Source organism: Narcine bancroftii, chromosome 10 (assembly GCF_036971445.1).
Source record: "Narcine bancroftii isolate sNarBan1 chromosome 10, sNarBan1.hap1, whole genome shotgun sequence".
NCBI lineage: Eukaryota > Metazoa > Chordata > Chondrichthyes > Torpediniformes > Narcinidae > Narcine > Narcine bancroftii.
Genome location: NC_091478.1, coordinates 7,888,724 through 7,909,233, shown reverse-complemented (window position 1 = coordinate 7,909,233; position 20,510 = coordinate 7,888,724). Strand labels below are relative to the sequence as shown.

Here is a 20,510-nt window from a genome sequence, read left to right as displayed (position 1 = left end):
ATTTCTAATTATTTACTGCACTTGCACCTGAGAAGCGCCTGATGATAAGATTATCCTGGAACAGTTCTTAAATTTCAGGTGCCAGACCTACCCATGTGCAACTGAACCTCAGGACCTTGTGGATATTTCCATTATAACAACTCAACCTGTTCCACTTAGCTGAATTGAAGCCAACACCTTGTTCTGTCTTGTTCTATTAGGTACGTGGAACTGAGTAAAATGGAGAGTTATGCTGTAGAGAAATTCTAGGCTGTTGGTAGAGTAGGTTGTGATGTTGGCACAACACTGTGGGCTGAAGGGACTGTACTGAGCTGTAGATTTCTATGCTCTATGCAGGGGTAAATAAATCCCTAGGGCCCGACTACATGTATCCGAGGATGTTGTGGGAAGCAAGGAAGTTCATGTTCATTTATCATCTGAATGCACAAGTACAACCTGATGAAACAGTGTTCTCTAATCCTCGGCGCAAAACATGCAAACACATAACCAGACATAACACACAGAGACGAGCAATGGACATACAGGACAAATATACAAATAAATAAATATGGTTTAATAAATAGTCACGTGTCAGATAGTTAGTATGAACAGTTAATTTAGTTCACTGCCTGCAGGAAGGAGCTGTTTCTCAGCCTCTTTGTGCTGTCTCTGATACTCCTGTACAGGTTTCTCCTTCCCAATGGGAGTAGCTGAAATATGCTGCATGTGCAGTGGTAGGGGTCTTCTACGATTTTGTGCTCCCTCTTCAGACAACGATCCTGGGGGGGGGGGGGGGAGGGGGAAGGAGACCCCAGTGATCCTCTCTGACACTCTTAGGGTCCTGTGGTCCTCTGATCTACTTCTCTACAGCAATCTATCCAACTGAGATGCAGCCGATCAAGAAGCTCTCAATAGAGCTCCTGTACCAGATTGACATGATGGTAGCTGGTAGCCTTGCCCGCCTCAGTCTTCTCAGGAAGTGCACTCACTGTTGTGTCTTCCTGACAAGTGAAGAGACGTTGTGCATCCAGGTTAATTCCCTTCTTAATTGAACTCTGAGGAATTTAGTCCTCTCTACTCTCTCCATGATTGATTTATTATTGTGCAATGGATCATGGTCATTCCTGATCCTCCTGAAGTCCACAACCACCTCCTTCGTCTTGTCCACAAGGAGACTCAAGTTGTTATTCTCACACCATCACGAGATTTTCCACCTCTTCTCTGTAGTCTTGTCATCTGAAAACTTGAAATTGAAGACCTGGCAGAAATTTTTCACCATGGATGAGATACCGGAAGAGGGGAAAGGCTAATGTTGTGCCTTTATTTAAGAAGGGTGCAAGGAGAAGCCAGGAAACAAGCAGGGTGGAAGACATTATTAAGGCCTTTGGCAAAGTCCAGAATGGTGGCTGATCTGAAAAATTATAACATGGAATCCAGGATGAGCTTTCAAATTAGATTCAAAAGTGTCTTAATGGAAGGGGGAAGAGGGCAGTAGTGAGTTTTGTTCTTAATCAGATTGGAGACCTGTGCCCAGTGACATGCCACAGAGATCGGTGCTGGGTTGCCATATATATTAATGATTTGAATGAGAATGTAGATGGCATAATTGGTAAGTTTGCAGATGACACCAAAGTTGGGGATAATAGTGACAGTGAAGAGGATCTTGATCAATTGGGAAAGGAGGAAATGGAATTCACCCATTGTCATCTTGCTTGAAGTCTTCCTTGCTCTTCAAGGAAAGTGGGAGGAACACATGGGCCAGGTAGTGCAGAAGATGGGCAGGAGGCCAAGATGGACTCCCTTCTTCTGAAGGTCCAAGGCATCTTTTCTTCTCTGGATGATTCCACTGGCGGTGTCCACTGCTTTCTTGGTTGGTGCACAAACCATGCTGAAACCTGAAAGTCTGTAAGTAGTCTACTCTACCCCTTCAGTGGAAAAGGGTGAGGGGAGATTGCTTACAGCCCTCCATGAGAGCCGTGCCAGATGTGCACTAGAATACCTAACTTAATGGTATCAATATGCATTATTCAAACCAATTTGATGTCTACTTATTATCTCTAAAATAAAATAACCCAGAAGGACCTAAAACTAACCCCATACAAAACCACATCAAATTTCCAAGTATTTACTTAAAATGAAGGACCATCAATATAAATCAAATTGGGAGTTAATATTTCCTATGTATATAGAAACTTTGCAAGCAAGTCAAAAAGTAAGGCTTTGTCCTCCTACATAAAAACAGAAGAGCTTGGAGCAGGAGTCAGCCATCTGGCCCATCGAGCCTGCTCTGTCATTCAATACGATCATGACTGATTTGGCCATGGACAACTCCATTACTCACTGATTCTGCATCACTCTTAATCTCCCTATTATTCAAAAATTTGTCTTACATATACTGAATGAAGCAGTCTCCACTGATTCAAATATGTTCTTAACATTTAATAGTTATTAAAGTTATTAAAAAATAACTTTACTTATGTGGACCAGGAAGATTTGAGATGTGTATTTCCCAGAGAAGTATGACTAACCCTTTTCTCGTCTTTATGATTCTTCAAATAAGTCTGGAATTAAGTTGTGGTCAACACAAAGATTGACTCAACCTTAAAGTCTAAAGCAACTTCAGAGCACTGTTTTCTGTTGAACTCTTCCTTCTAGGCCAAGACTTAAGACCTCATAATGCTATTTTGTTTGAAAATACCATTTCACTATTCCACATATCTATAGAAATAGAGAGAACCTGTGCATCCTTCCTGCTCCTTTCATAAATTCATGCATTACCATCCAGAATTGACTTGGGATATTTTGACAAAAGCCAGTCTGATGGTGAATTTTCTGAAGTGGAATGAAATCAGTGTTGCCGCTTCAGTGCTTCAAGAAGTAATTTTCCTGCTGGAAAGATTTTTTTTCTCTATTCATTGAGGAATTCAGATACCTGGGCTCAATTTTTGTAGAACACATTTCTTTTATGAAACTCTCTCAAATTTAAATGAGCTCTTAACAATGCGTGGACTACAGCTCTGAGAGAATGACACTCAGCTTACTAATTTTTTCAGACTACTTTAGAAATACTGTGCAGGCTTTATTGGTAAAGGGACCCAGTAACTGTTCAGGACATTCAGATGCAATTGGCATTTAACTCATCTGAATTGTACAAGCAAATGCGCAAAGATTTCAAGTCCCTTTGTACATAGAGTTTCTAATTAACATCAGCACTTGCCTTAGCCACTTTGATTTAAATTGAATAGAGTAAGTAGACTGCCCTCCTAAAAGCCAAACTTTATTTTTAAACACCAGAATATATGATATATAATATATATTAGTTGTTAACGATAGTGGTGATGTTAAAGGTTACATCATGTGCTTTCAAACTCACTACATTGCAGCAATATGGATTTGTGTCGGAACTTTCAATCTTTCTGACCCTCTACCATAAGACAACTGTGTCCTGACATTCACTTTCAGACTCTTAAAAACACTGTAGCATACTAAAATACCTTGCTGCTGTGCTAATCATGGGAAAATACTTACTTCTTAAACTTTATGACTTTCATAAATGATTTTCAAACTACCAGAGTATTTTATTTGATGACAATCCTTGTGTACTTTAATTTTTAATATTTTCGAGGAGTGAGAGGGCAAGTGAAGGTGGGGGGGGGGGTGGGGGGGGAAGAGAGAGAGAGAGAGAGAGAGAGAGAAAACGAAGTTCAGCGTCAGGACCAAATGAAGCTACAAAATTTAGATAGCCAGCATAAATCAAAACACTGAACGTTGTAATCCCTCCGAGTTGAGAAAATATGTTGATGTACAGTGAGAGTCAGGGAGCTGTGTGATTCAATTCCATAGCACAGGATTGTCTGAGGCATTGCATTTCTAACCAGGTAACTTAACTAAAGAAGTGTAATGGTGTAAGGATGACTCTCTGTCGAGCCAGCTATGGCATATAAAGCATTGTAGGTAAAGTATTTTCTGTCGTTGGTTACTAGGGAACAAGTTGTACCAAACTATAATGTGGGACCCTGTAGAATGCATTAAGTGAATTATCAGCAAATTACAACCCACTTAGAAATGAAATTATTGACTGCTACAGATTCTCCACATGCCATCAATGCAAGAGAAAATCCCTGGGCACTTTCTTAATGATGCTAAGATCCTTAGAAGATCATTGTAATTTCATAGACTTGTTCAACAATGATTGGACATGTACAGAATTCTGGAGACCAGCCAGAAATAATGGCTTCTGCATGAGACAGTTAACTCATGAAAGTGTTTATCAACATCTAAGGCTGCACAACTATCCAGAGACAGGCTATAAATGTGAGATGGCCAACCACAGGAAGTATATTGACTGAAACACAAGACAAAAGGTAGGAAAGAAAAAGTAGATTTTCTTTCAGATTTCAATTTATTGTCAGAGTACATACATGAAATCACATACAATCCTGAGATTCTTTTTCCTGCTGGCGAGGCAGATTTATCACTTATTGGTCATGAAAAAAAAATGTACACAGGTAAACAAATAATGAAAACAAACTGTGCAATACAGAAATAGAGAAAAAAAAGTCAATAAAGTTTAAAAGAGTCCTTAAATAAGTCCCTGATTGAATTTGTTGTTGTACTGTTTAATGGTGGAGGGGAAAAGAAGTAGAAAATAGGGCCAACCTTTGTTAGATGTTGTAGTTATTGTGGATAACAAAAAGTGGCCCAAAATTAAATTATCTGGATTTGGCAAAATGTGTTCAATGTCCATTGGAAAATCATTTCAACAAACTGTACATAACAAAAAGTGGCCCAAAATTAAATTATCTGGATTTGGCAAAATGTGTTCAATGTCCATTGGAAAATCATTTCAACAAACTGTACATAATAGAGACATCAAAAGTTCATGAGTGAAAGAGTTGAGCCTTGCACGGGTGGAGACAGAGTCTGAGCTGAGTCAGAAGCTCAGTTGGAAATCACATCTCTCATAGCAAATAAGATTAATTCTACAAAATGCTAAATATAAGGTATATATGTAACAATGTGGGTGCAGGGGAAACCATCTATACCTCAACTTAATTTGGGAGCCACATGTATTTCTCAATTAAAACAAGGCCTCAATCTCAGGAGTGTACAGTTGAAATCAAAAATATATTTTTTGTCCATGTCATTGGCAAGACTACACTGAAACAAGGCCACAGATTACCTCTGGAGGATGCTTTTGTAGTGACTACAAAAGCCAAGAAATACGTGGATTCATCATTAAGACCAGAGAGATACCACGCCTGATAAATGTACACTATGACAGGATCATGAAGATTGGTTGAATGCAACCAATCACATCATTTGCACAACCTTCGGATGAATTTGCAGCTGTTTCTATAGTACAGGGAAATTTAAAGTGTATAATATACAGCTAGATTCTTGGAGGTGGCAGGAGGAAGTCAGGCACATTTGATGCAACAGAGGTGCTAAAACTTGGTTATCTTTGAGAGTTGAAGGGAAAGTGATGATGAGTCATATATCAGCCCTTTCACAAACACACTCAGTCTCCTTGCTGAACTTGTGGTGAAAATTGAACAATTTTTCTTTTCATGCCACTCAGCGTTCCCAAATCAAAGGTTTAGCTTGGACCAAAACTATGCCTGTCTTTGTGGAATAGTTTTGTTTCAGTTCTACTTGTGTCCTTACCCTTTACCATTTAATTTTTTCCACTACATGAAAGACTGCATTGCTGTTTCATCCTGCTCTCATTTAGAATGTAAAATGGCTGTTTCGTTGCCAGTTCCCATCTTTTCACATGGTCTATCTCTGACTCTCCCCTTCTATTCTTGAATCTCTACATCTCATGGGAATGTCTAGTGAGAGGCACCTCAGAGATTCACAGTCAGCTTGATTATATATCCTCCTATCTGTCACCTTGAAAGTTATCCATTCCATTCTCCCAGCTCCCGCATCTTCTTCACATTTCCTCAGATGATACTTTCTGCACAGATGCCTCTGAATGAAATTACTTCCTTTTTCTCCTTCTATCACAGTGGAAAGAACCCCTGGACACATCTGACCCGTCTCATACATCTCTCCTCTTGTGCCAGATGACCTTTCACCTTGACCCATGGCTGGTAAGCATTAGCCACCAGCAGGTCTCAGGTTACACACAAGTGTTGGTAGCTCTCCTCTATAGTTGCATTCAGTATCATATATATCCAGATTGTGTTTCACTTTGGACACAATCCAATTTTTTTGCACCTCAAACTGAAATTTTGGCATACTCAACTTGGAATTCAAGGTTCCTAAAGGATGAATATTGGTTATGTAATAAACAGGTATGGCAGCCACTCAAGTTTGGCTGAGAAATGATCATGGACTCATGGCATTGAACTGTCCTTATGTGAGTGGTATGGGTAAAGCATCAACATGGAACACTGAATGATGGGGTAGGGAAATGTAATTATTTAAAAGAATTTAGACATACAGCACAGTAACAGGCCATTTCAGTCATGAGTCCATGCCACCCAATTAACCTACTCTGCTGGTACATTTGAAAGGTGGGAAGAAACCAGAGCCTTTGAGAAAAACCCACGCAGACACGGTGAGAATCTATAAACTCCTTACAGACAGCGTGGGATTTGAACCCAGGTCTAGTTCTGATCATTGGTGTTGTAAAGGCATTGGGCTAACTGCTGTGCCAATCATGCCACCTAATGAAGCAGTCCAAATAAGTATTTCATGCAGACTGCTAAAGGAACTAGATATTATAGAACCATAGAACAATACAGCACAGAAAGAGCCCTGCAGCCCCTCTGGTCTGTGCCAAATTATTATTATTCTGCCTAGCCCAGTGGTTCTCAACCTTTTCCTTTCCACTCACATCCCACTTTAAGTAAACCCTGTGCCATTGGTGCTCTGTGATTAGTAAGGGATTGCTAAAGGTGGGATGTGAATGGGAAGGGAAGGTTGAGAATCACTGCTCTAGACTCAATCATTACTGAAATATTTTGCTTGAAAAAAATTGTCACTGGCCCATTTCCTTTGGAGTTATGAAACTATACACATAATGAGTCAATTAGGTATGATTAAAGCAGTAGTTTTCAAACCTTTCCACCCCTTAAGCTATCCTTTAGTAATCACAGAGCACCTATGTGGTATGTGAGTGGAAAGAAAAAGGTTGAGAACCACTGGCCTAGCCCCATCGACCTGCACCCATACCATAGCGCTCCTATCCAATCTTCTATTAAATGTCAAAATTGAATCTCTTCTGCTGGCAACTTGTTCCACACTCTCACCATCCTCTGAGTAAAGTTCCCCTTAAACATTTCACCTTTCACCCTTATCCCATGTCCTCTAGTTTCCGCCTCACCCAACCTCAGTGGAAAATAGTCCTAACCTATTCAACTGTTCCCTATAACTTACTTCTGGCAACATTATCTGCATTACTTCAATCTTATTGATATTTTTTTCTGTAGGTAGATGACCAAAACTGCACAGAATACTCCAAAGTTAGCATCACAATGTCTGATACAACTTCAACTTTACATCCCAACTCCTGCATTCAATACTTTGATTTATGAAGGCCATTGTGCCAAAAGCTCTCTTATAATTGGATATAAAATATATCTTGCCAAAAAAAAAATCAAGCAGGAATGAAGATAACAGATTTAAAGTTCTAAAGAAATGGGTTGATTATTGTCTTCCACATTTATACTAAACTTGTGGAGAGCTTAAACACTGAGTAAATGGTTAAATAATTTCTTTATTGCTACCAAGAAATTTAACACAATGGATAATGTGCCAATTTATTCCTTTAGAAAATCGATGGAAAGTAAATGGTGGAAAACCAAATATTTTGGTTGCACATTCAAATGGAAAATTGATATTTTTATTGCACAGAAACAAGACTTGTGGAAACTTAAATGCCTTTTACAGATGTGATAACCTACCAAATTTAAAATGAACCAGACAGTCTAGAAAACAAAATGGTCTGAGTTGCTTTTGTCTAATGAATTGAAATATCTTCATATGAGAGACAAACAGTTCATCCTATTCTTATATTGTGAAAGAAATACAGTAGAACAGACATGTCAATATAAAAGAAAGCAATTAGCTTGTAGGGTTACTGTCTGTAGTGTGACTGTACAGTTGGCGTAGAGGTTAGCACAACGCTGTTACAGCGCCAGCGATCAGGAGTGGGGTTCGCGTTTCATGCTGTCTATAAGGAGTTTGTACATTCACCCCGCATCAGCATAGGTTTTCCTTGGGGGCTCCGGTTTCCTCCCACTGTTCAAAACGTACGGGTGGAGGGGGGGGGGGGGGAAGGATTGTGGGTCAAATGGGTGTAATTCGGCAGCACGAGCTGGTGGGCCAAAAGGACCTGTAACTGTTTAAATGTTTTAAATGTTTACATTTAAAAAAATTAAATCTGGACATATCCAATATTCTTATAGCATAATTTACTCCATCATGAAACAGATCCAATAAAAATCTGGTATTAAATGTTGATGTAAATAATTATCATCCAAGGGGAACAAGAGATAATGAACAATAAAAGTTGAGTGGAAACCACTAAAAGAACACAAATATTCTGAAAGGAAAATAGATGGCAAAGGAGTCTTAATCAATTGTTTGCATCTTGAGACGGTAATAGAAATATTGTGTGTACCTGATCTCACACTTTGCAAATGAACCAGTTGAGTCCTTTCCACAATTACCATATGGATCGCCCGCTGAGTTCACTCTTTCAAAACAAATTCCAGGGGCAGGTTTGGCACCTGAAGGGTTAAACAATTGCAGTTAGTTTTATAGATGTTTGAAAAGGTGAATAATGACAGTGGTGGAAATTGAGTTTTTTGTTTTCATTTTCTACAAAGGCACGATTAAACAGAATGTGAACAAATGGTGTTCATCTGACCTTTCTGTTTTAAACATAATGCAACCAGAGTAACAGTGTTTCACAAGATACATAAAAATTGACTGAATAACACCTGGGATAGCATTCAGATTCTCAGATGCATGGAATAATACGGAAATAAACACGTTTATGTCACAAAGGGAACTCATTCCAAAGTAATGTACACTCAGACTTTCCTTCAAGTTGAGTAAGTATTCTTTCATGGTTTTTGCAGACAGAACTGTCCATCATTGGTTGAGGCCACTGAACAGCTTCAAAAACTCAAGAAACTCTTCGCTGACAGGAGTAATTCAGGGCTGGGCAGCTGTAGGAGATGATCAGATAAACTACACATGTAATGGAACTCTGCAATAATCATGTCAAGTCTTGTAATATTTTTCAATTTCTGTGATAGCCTTTTCAGACAAATGTCTGCTCCTTGACCAGGATTCCTATCGAATCAATTTCATGGTCGTGTCATGGAGATGAATAGAAATTTTCTTTCTATTATTCTACACAACAATAAATTCATGGTTTGAATTGGACCTTCCAAATGTAAGATGCTGGCATAGAATTTCCAATAGAATGGATAATTAAAATTGTCGAAACTGAGCGAACATAGTTAATATATTTGATATAGAAACCTTGAGATTTGAAATAAAAAGCAGTAAATCATCCACATAGAGAGTGCTTTATGTTCAATTCCATTTCTGATTAATCCTTTAAATTCTCTACATTGTTGAAGGCCGACTGCAAGTGGTTCTAGTATTATATCAAACAGTAAAGGACTTAAGGGACACCCTATAGTTTAGGGTGAAATGCATCCTTGATAATGGTGTTTGCTCTTCCCAGACAGCATTCCTCATAGATGTCCTCAAATGATGAGCAATTGGGTGCCGATAATCCGCTGGGCAGTTTTCACCACCAGCTGGAGCACGCTTTACGGTCCGAGACAGGACAGTTTCCACAACACACTGAGATGCCATAGGTGAATAATCCTCCCAATGGTACAGCAGTAAAAATCCATTAGTTTCCTGGGACAGAGGTGAGCTTTCTTGATGCCCTGCAGGAAATCCTCGAGGACCAGGACTCCTCGATACGACACTTGGTCAAATGCCAAATGATGTCAAAGGCACTCTTGTGTCACATCTGGATTTATGTCCTTTGATCCATTTTTGGACCAGGTCATGTTAAGGTGTGAAACCGAGTAGTCTTGTGGATTATTGGTGAGTCAACGTTGTGTGATTGAAATGTTCCCTTCTATAAATGATTGTGCAATCATTAACCCTATTTAGAACAATTTATGTATTTGATTGAAGATGGGGCTGAACATTATAAACAGTATGAATTAACTTGGCACATCATAACATCATTAATGTGTCAGATTCTTAATACAATTCCAACTTCTAATTTGAATGCACTCCATTTAGAACTGAATATACTGCAGTCTTAAAGATAAATTTAAATAACAATTATCTACCTGGTCCCCAGAGAGTAATACACTGTTGCTCATGAGTTTGACAAATCCCATTGTAACAGTAGCCATCTTTCTTATGGCAGGGTTGCCCATCATGTAGATACACATTGGCTGGACACTGTGCATTTGTTCCAGTGCAAAACTCAGGCAGATCACAAGAATTGCTAGAATCTCTGCAAGGGGTTCCTGGCGGCTTCAACTGCAAATGTACATCAAAATAAAAATAATCAATGGGGTTGAAGTTGCATTAATCATAATGTCCTGTTCTGAAAAAGAAAACTTTACAGAAGAGGTAAATATTTTTTTTACATAATTTTAACTCAAACCACATTTTAAACAAATTAAAAACTACCTGATTCACTAACATTCCTTAGGAAAGGAAGCCAGCTGTTCATAACTTGTCAACTCCACATGTGGCTTTAGTCTCCTAATAACATGATTGATTTTAATAATGTAGCAAGCCACTCCATTGTATTAAACTTATTAAGGTGGAATTAGAGGCAGTTCTCTCCTACCTTCTCAAAACAATTACTAATAAGGCTTCCTATTAATGCCCACATATCAAGCACAATAGAGTATATATACACACACTACATATGTGTGTATATACACGTATATATATAAAATATATATACTATATAATATACACACACACACTGTATATACAGGGTATATATAAACCAGTGGTTAGCGTAACGCCTTTACAGCGCCAGCAATTGGGACCGGAGTTCAAATCCCATGGTGTCTGTAAGGAGTTTGTACGCTCTCCCCATGTATCTGCGTAGGTTTTCTCCAGGGACTATGGCTTCCTCCCATCATTCAAAACGTACCGGGGGTGTAAATTGGGTGGCATGAACTCGTCTAAACTTAAATTTAAGCCTATTGAATTTTAAGGGATAATGGAGAAACAGGATAAATGACCACAATGGAAACTACTTTGGAAAGAAATATCAAAAGAAATTCTTTGATTTGTGCCAATCCTTTTGTAAAAGTAAAGTAACCAAAGGATGTAGGTTGAGAATCAGAGTGAGATTTTTAAGCTACCTCTGGCATCAGAATCAGAAATCCCCCAAGGAACAAGCTCTTGATTGCAACCTTGCTCGTACTGACAGAAAATGATAATTAGAAAATGTCCAGTCAGCACTGAAATCAGAAAGCAAGTGGACATCTCTCTGCTTCCAACTTTAGTAGTATTAGTGCACCAATACTGATGGAACCTGAAGAAGGGCTGAAGCCTGAATCATCAATTGCCTATAGGTTTCCAGGGATGGTGTGTGATTTGTCGAGTTCCTCCAGCTGATAAAATGTTATCTTTCATTTTTCATTTTGGAAACATTAATCTTTGTGAGATGACTGTCAGCAGGAGTTGGGTACATCTCTAGCTCAATCAAGTCCAGGCAATTTTCATTTCAAATTTGACTGAATTAGGCTAATCTAAATGAGTTTACAGTACATGATGAAATACTTCCATTTCTCCACCAGCAGAGGGCCTCAAGTATCAGTAATGCATTTTAACATTTGGAAATACTTTCTTAACAACTATTTAATTATACTCACCTCATTCCAGATTTTTTAAATACATGTGATTTAAAGCCCTTTCTCGTGTTTACATAAAGATGAAGCATCACTACTAACAATGCCTAATCCATCTAAACACCCTCTTACCAATCAGCAATTATAATATCATAATGACCAGAGAATTCATATATTAACATTTCCATTCTCCAACTGCATTCTGAGCTTTAACTATACACATCCTGCCAACGTGTCATGATTTTATGTGGCTTCAGTATCTTTTCAGCCAAGGCTTGACTATTCTACCATTAACACTAGCTCAACTGATACTTGACCAGGCCTTCTATATACATCTTTCAGTTGCAGTATCTTTTCAACCAAGGCTTGTCTATTCTACCATTAACACTGGCTCAACTAGTACTTGACTAGGCCTTCTATGTACATCTTTCAGTGGCTTAAGCTCATTGAAACTCAAACGAATGATGGAAGTACCATCAGTACAAAGCAGAAGATTGCCATGTAAAATGATAGGATTTAAGAGTTTACAATTTGGTCACTTTGACATTGTTTAATGAGATGGGGTTTATAGAAACTAAAAGGGAAAGTTGAGATCAAAAAGCAAAACATTGCAGATGAGTGAAATGTGAGAAGGAGAGAAGAAAAAGCTAGAATAATATTAGGTTAGGTAAATTCATAGGAGTGGAAAAAGTTGTTCAGTTTTTGTTTTCTTGTTAAGATCCATCCACATAAAGAGGTGAATACTATGTACAAAGGAACAGCTTGACGGAAATGAGAGCAGCAGATAGGAACATAGAACAGTTCAGCACTGGATCAAGACCCTTGGACCACTATGTCTGCACCAAACACAATGCCCAAATTAAACAAAAACTCAATAGCTTGCATGTGATACACATCCCTCTATTCCCTGCATATTTGTGCGTCTAACTAGATAGTATAATATCTGGATAGTGTCTAACTGGGCGGCATGTTTGACGAAGCAGTTAGCGTAACACCTTTACAACACAAGTGACTGGGACTGGTGGGTTTGAATCCCACGCTGTCTGTAAGGAGTTTGTACGTTCTCCACATGTCTGCGTGGGTTCCCCCCCCCCGCCGAGGGCTCCAGTTTCTTCCCACTGTTAGAAACTTACTGGGCCATTGGTTAATTGGGTGTTAATTGGGCAGTAAGGACTCATGGGCTGAAATATCCTGTTATCATGACGTATGTCTAAATTTAAATTTAAAATTTTAATTTAAAGCTCTTAAACACTACTATTATATCAGCTTCCACCATTACCACTAGCAGCCCATTCCAGTAACCTCTCTGTGTAAAACCCTTGTCCCACACATCTCATTTAAACATCCTCTTCCTCAATTTAAATGCAACAACATTTTTTTTTAAATCAAGGACAAATATTTGGTTTTTCTACCCTCTGAACGCCTCTTAGAGTTTTTCTACTTCTGTCGCAACTCTCCCCATAGCCTCCAAAGCTCCAGAGGAAAGAACTCGTGTTCTTTCAAACTTTCCACATAGCTCATCCCTCTAATCCAGGCAGCATTCTAGTAAAGTTCTTCAGATCCCTTTCCAAAGCCGAGAAATCCTTAATATAATGGGGTGACCAGAATTGCACATAATACTCCAAGGGTGGCCTAACCCGTTTTATGTAGCTGCTCCTTTACTCGTTCTCAATGCCCAGCCCATTCAAGGCAAGCATACTATGCACCTTGTTTACCACCTGATCTACTTGCGTGGCCACTTTCAAGGACCTGGAAGATCCTTCTGCACATTGATGCCTACCATTAACTGTACACGTTCCTTTTACATTTGAGCTCCTAAAGTGCAACACCTCAGACTTCTATGGATTAAACTCCATCTGCCATTTCTCCTCCCTTATCTGTAACTGATTTATATTCTGTTGTATTCTTCATTAGCTCTGTACTCTGTATACAACTCCACCAATCTTTATGTCAACTGGGAACTTTGTAACTGGCTCTCCTAGCTTTTGATATGTATAAATATATAGAAATGTGGAACACCACTAGTTCCAGACCTTTCAACACTACCTTTTTCTATCATCTATAGGCAAGCCAATCCTCAACCCAAACTTAATTCACTGTGGATCTCCTGCCCCTGTACCTTATTGAGCAGATTACCATGAGGGACTTGGTCAAATGCAATTAAAATTTCTTGTGGCAAGGGCATCGGCTCATTGAATAGTATTGCTGGGGGGAAAAAATTACTATTTCCATAAAAGATGATTAATAATAAGTCACTTTCATCATATAACTATTTTTTGTTTCCAGCCAAGCCTTTCTTATTCCTCCTCCCTGTTTTTTATTCCTCTCATTTACTGCTTTTTATTTTCTAAAAATGTTTCTCATTGACAAGATTGTTCAGTGCTCAAATCGAGTCTTGAGGCTTGAAACGTCAACTATTGTTTCGCCACAAATACTGTCTTAGCTGATGCATATTCACAATTTGTTCGTGATAGTCTGCAAGTCCCTGGTGCTGTTGCACACAAGGACTTACTTTTTGTTTGCTTTACATTTCACATCTCTTTGCCACTGAAAAACAATTTTCTTTTTCACTTAATATCCTTACGAGAAATGAGCACCCCTGAAGATAGCAGGAGAGATAGATAGATCATTGTTGATAGCTAAGGAAGCTAAAATATTATATAGGACATTTTCTGTTATGGATCATGGGATAGAAAACTAAAACAGGAAGGTTATGTCAAACTGGCACAAAATATTAATACAAAACATAGCTGGAATATAGTAAAATTTCAATACACTTCTGATTCTTCAGATGAGCAGGCTTTTCAGACTATTGAATGTAATTTCTATTAATACCCTCGAACACTAAATTCACATTTTTAGATGCTACACAAAATTATAATAAATGTCACTGTAATCTGGATGCAAATATTACACTGAGCAGAATGTATTACACTCGTGTATTGAGCATAATGTGCTAATGTTTGCATTTCACTGAAATAAATATTCTATATTTGACGGATGTTTTGTGTGTTTCCATTAATTCTCTCACAAATGCAGCTTCCACTGTTTCTGTATTCCAACCATTTTGTGTTCATTGGAGTCAATTTAGGCTACATATGCATGAACTAAAGTGCACCTGAGATCTTTGAATGGAAAACGTCAATTTCTTAAAAGAGCCAGAATCTCAATTCTCGAAGTATTCCGTTACCTTGCAGTCTTTGCAGCACAGTCCATGAGCACAAACTGCCTCAGGCTTCAGAGTGCAAGTACTTGCATTGCAGCAGGGGTTGGTGCATTCCTCAAAAGATGAAAGGGAAAAGAGAAAAACACACGTTTACTTATGTCCATACGCTCATTCTGCAAAATTGGAGTAACAGATGATTACTAGAATACAAATGCATTTTGAACTGTGATCATAATAAAATAGCACAGATCTAAAGTATCTTTACACACTCCATAATAAACATTTGAAAAACCTCTCTGCTATTTTCTAAGATAACCTCTTCCCAACTTGTTATTCTATGCTTGTAGCTGCATTCATTTATGTTCCTGATGAGGTAATATGCAGAACATCAATTTAATCACTTGAGCAACTGGCATTATTGAGAAAAGCCACAACAAACTAACCAGCGTGTGCAAATTCAACTGTCCCAATCAACCTTGATAATTAGTACAAGTTGATCTTCTTATTCGCTCTTCATCTAAAAGGTTTCCCAATGCAAGAAATAGCAATTTCAAAACAAATATTGCAAAGATGCTCTCAATTCAAAGCAGTTGAAGCATCAATTTTGCTTTGAACAATAACAAATAAGATAAAAAATTAGGCAGTACACTGGCTTTTATTAGCAAGAAGATTGCCATTTGGTCTACCAGATGGTCAGAAAGTCTAAAGGCTACTAATTGGAGCTGTAGATCATTTCTTCAGTGACAACATTCTTTTAGCTCCCTCATTTTAAGTCAGGGGCCCCAAACGTTTTAGACCATCAACCCCTTCATGGAATATTTGATCCCTCATCAACCTCCCCCCCCCCCCCCCCACCACCCCCGGCATAGAATCCTGGTGCTGGATGGAGGAAGGTCACTACCAAAGGTACAAAAAACACATACACCTTTCTTCTATGCTCAGTCCGTCCTCCTGTTCGCTCTCAACTCATTCAAAGGTCAAAGCCAAATACAACATGGCAGCCACCAAGGCCCGCTCTCATGAGAGGTTGGCCACCACTGCCATAGAAGCAATTTTCCATTGATCTGCCCCTGCTTTCCACTGCAGAAGTTCAATTGACCCACCTCCTTCCCCAGCATTATTGACCCCCTTTCAACCCCCTGGCATTTATAGATCCCTTGGATAGTCCCATCGAGGTCAGCCATTGATCCTGGATTGAGCAGCCCTGAAACGGCCCTCTGTCGTTAGGTGGTACGATTCTTTATTTTAATCGCCTATGTGACGCAGTATGCAGAGCTGACGTCACGACGTTTCCCTTGCTTGGCCATTTGCCTTTTCACACTGCAGGAGAGGGTAGTCCAGGAAAATTACCCGGGTCCGTGGCCCTACCTAAGAGGACCTGGGTAATTTTCCCCAGGCAGACATTTTCACACCGCTGGTTCATGGGAGGGTTTCCAGGAAAATTTCCCGGGTCCGTGGCCCTACCTAAGAGGACCTGGGTAATTTTCCCCAGGCAGACATTTTCACACCGCTGGTTCATGGGAGGGTTTCCAGGAAAATTTCCCAGGAATGCCATTTTACATGGCGATGTGAAAAGGCCTAGTGATACTGCTTGATCTACTGAGATCCTCTAGCAGACTGTATTCAGCTTCATACCCCAACATCTGCAGCCGCCTGAGTGTCTCCTACTCCCTTGGATTTGTCCTATAGCTTCTCTCTGCATTTCCTTTGGTTTTCTCATGATTCTCTGGTTTCTTGGCAACCAGGAATGGATTCAGAATTGAAGGTATGTTCTGACAAATGTGGAACAAATTTATCCGGCATGGGCCCGGTCCCGACCATTTCGGACCATCAGAGTTGTACTGTACTTATTTTGTCTCCTTCTGACAACTGAACTGCCTCTCCACATTGAGTCTCTTTTACAAACATAACCACTTTAGCTTGAATTTCTGAATCCACATAATTTACATAAGTTAATCAGAGCAACGGTTTCGGTGCCAAACCTCAAAACTCCCAGCATTTGGAGATAATTCTCCCACACGCATTTGTTGATTTCTACCTTTCATCAGTATTTTACTCGTGCACATCATAACAAAGTGTTAGCCCAAAAAAAATGAGATAGGAACATGAGAGACTGGAGATACGAGAAACAATGTTCCCTCTAATTTTTAGTAGTGCACAAAAATCTTATGTGGTGTAAATTTTTTTTCCTGTGGCATGTGCATGTGTGCACTACATGCCTGTTCAAATGCAAACTTGAAATTGTTTCAAGATCATTTTGGCACAGCCTATCTCTCACGGCTAATAAAACTGCATTGGCATGTTTTTAATGTAATACAAGTATGATTGCATTCTATGAATGAGTGAATTCTAATGACTACATTATTTTAGGTAACTAACCTTTTGTGCGCACATTGATTCCCTTTGTGTGCTGGTTGCAAAACACATGTGCGCACACACAGCTTAACGGACACAGTGACGGGAAATCTGGAGCAAAACAACAAACGTCTGGAGGAATGAATTGTGTCCTACAGCATCTGCAGGTGGAAAAGAACTGTCGATGTTTCTGGTTGAGATTGCGTCAAGGCTGAGTGGAGAAGGAAGCTATTCAGTGTAATGAGAAGGGGAGGGATGAGTTGAGAGACAGAAGCAGGTGGTTAATAGGTGGAAGCAGACAGAAAACGAAGCCAGGAGAGGGGATGGGAGGGTGAAGGTGCAGACACATGCTGCAGGGGCTAAGGGTTACTTGCTCGAGTATGATAAATAAGAAAGGCGATATTAGGAATCATTAGGGGAGAGATGAGGGGCAGATTCAACCAGATGGGCGGTGTGTGTGTACTGGTGGATGGAACTTGGAGGAGAGGGCGGGGAGGGGGACAAAAATGGGTGATGGGGTCTGGGGGGGGGGGGTGAGGAAATATGAGAAAATGAACAAAAATGGGAGGTCTAGATTTTTAAATTAAATTAAAAATAAAAAAAGTTTAATTTAGACATACAGCACGGTGACAGGCCCTTTTGGCCCAGAAGACTGTGCCGGCCAATTAACCAATTACAACATGGTACATTTTGAATTATGAGAGGAAACTGGAGCATCCGGGCAAAACCCATGAAGACAGGGGAGAACATACAAACTCCCTACAGACAGCGCTGGATCCAAACTCTGGTCGCTGGCATTGTAACAACGTTGAACTAACCACTTTTCTAACAATGTCTCTCATGCTGAATCAGAAAAGAGAGAGGGGAGCACAAGAAGGTTCCTGAAAATTGGAAAATTCAACCTTCATACAAATATTTGGACCATCGAATAAATATATGGATAGAATGAACTTAGCAATGCAGACTAGCCCAGAATGGTCAGCTTGTACGAGCTGGGCTGAAGGGCCTGTTTTGAGTTGCTTGACTCTATTGTCACTTTGACTCATTGGGTGACAGGAAGAATATGAGGAATTATTCTTCTAGATTACATTGGGCCTCACTCTGGTAGTGGAGAAAACTGACGATGGACATCAGTGTGAGAAAGGGAAGGGGAGTGGAAGTGAAAAGCAATCAACAGCTGGGGATGGCTACTGCGTACACAGTGTAGGTTTCTGAGTACAACAGTATTTGCTTGGGCCCACCTCTGATAAACTTTGGAGATGATACCAAATTGGCCATGCTCTTGAGAAAAGCTTTGCACACCTGGGGGGGATACAGAGAGTGGCGTTGGGTGGGCAAATAGAATTTAATCCAGACAGATGCAACAAGGCAAGGGAATAAACAATAGTGAAAAAGATGGAGAAACAGGGTGGTCTTAGTTGTACAAAAAAAAGGTGATATGAAAACTATATCCAAACCTGTTCGCAGATTGAATGATGGGCACAGTTCAGATCAGCAATTTACAGGAAAGATGTGATTGCATTGTGGAAGGTGATGACAGCATTTATCTGTTTATTGCAAGGACTGGAAAGTTGTAGTTATAAAGGAATGGTTGAATGAGCTAACATTGGTTTCTTTGGAACACGAAACGTGAGGGCCGACTTAATTGATGTGTATAAAAAATGAGGGGTCAAGATAAATGTGTGTGTGTGTATTTTGTGGGGTGGGGGCAGGATGTGAGAATAGAAATTGTTTATCCTCACACACAAAACCTGTTTGGACGTGCTCTCGAAGAGTTGTAACATACAGAATAATGATTCAAGTGCTGGAAGCCTGAATTTGGTTAGATCGCTCTCATCACCAGCACATAGATGATAGGCCAAATGGCCTTCTCGTCATTAAATTTCAATGATTTCTAATTCATTTTCTGACAGGGATTTGGTAATGTAAGCTTTTAAAAAAAATCTGTAACTGAGGATGTTGGTACAAAGCCATAAGACGTAGAGCAGAACGATCCCATTCAACCCATCGAGTCTGCTCTACCATTCAAATCATGGCTGGTATATTTCATCCTTCAACTCCGTTCTTCTGCCTTTTCTCCACAACTTTTGACTTCCTTACTAATTGAGAACCTATCAACAGCTTTAAATACACCCAATGACTTGGCTGCTATCTAACCTGTGGCAATGAATTCCACAGATTCATCAACCTCTGGATGAAGAATCCTCTCCTCATCTCTATTCTAAAGGGCTGTTCCCTCTGGTCTTGGACTCTTCCACCATGGGAAGCATCAACTCCATGTTCACTCTATTTCTTTCAACATTCAGAATGTATCAATGAGATCCCCCCTCATCCTTCTAAACTCCAGTGAGTACAGGCCTGGAGCCATCAAATGCTCCTCATTTGTTAACCCTCTCGTCCCTAGGATCATTGCTGCAAACATCTCCAAGATCATCTCAAGTGCTAGCATATCCTTCCTTCTATATTGGGCACAAAACTTCTTGCAATACTCAACATGTGGCCTGACCAATGCCCAATAAAGCCTCTGCATTACAGCTTTGCTTTATAATTTTAGCCCTCTTGAAATGAATACTAGCATTGCATTTTCCTTCCTTATTACTGACTCAGCCTGCAAGTTGACCTTAAAAGAATCCTGCACTAAAACTCCTAAGCCTCTTAGCCCCTGCTTTCTGAATTCCCTCCCCATTTAGAAAATAGCCTACTTTATTCCTTCCATGAAAGTGCATGACCATAGACTTCCCCACGTTGTATTCCATTCGGTCACTTCTTTGCTCATTCTCCCAACCTATCCAGGTTTCTCCCCACCCCTCCACCTATCTTCGTATTATCCACAAACTTGGCCACAAAGCCATCAATTTTGTCAACTAAATCATAAAGTGTGAAAAGTAGCAGACCCAACACCGACCCTTGTGGAACATCACTGGCATCCAGCCTGGAAAGATCCCTTTATTCCCCTCTCTTTGCTTTCTGGCAGTCAGCCAATTCTCTATCCATGCTAGTACCTATTCGTAACACCTTGCACTCCTATCCGGTTTGGCTGCCTCTTGTGTGGCATCTTGTCAAAGGCCTTCTGAAAATCCAAGTAAATAACATTCACTGACTCTCTTTTGTCTGTGCTGTTTGTTAATTCCTCAAAG

General features: G+C 39.7%; 1 protein-coding gene across 1 annotated transcript in view; it reads right to left on the bottom strand.

The window, feature by feature from the left end:
* The window catches only part of adam12b (ADAM metallopeptidase domain 12b), a 275,387-nt gene that overhangs the window by 34,645 nt on the left and 220,232 nt on the right, over nt 1-20,510 (bottom strand). The window contains exons 14-16 of the mRNA XM_069899558.1: nt 15,043-15,132; nt 10,323-10,518; nt 8,615-8,723 (exon numbers count right to left, since the gene is read on the bottom strand). Coding sequence (XP_069755659.1) covers nt 8,615-8,723; nt 10,323-10,518; nt 15,043-15,132 — 395 coding nt within the window. The remainder of the gene's footprint in view (nt 1-8,614; nt 8,724-10,322; nt 10,519-15,042; nt 15,133-20,510) is intronic.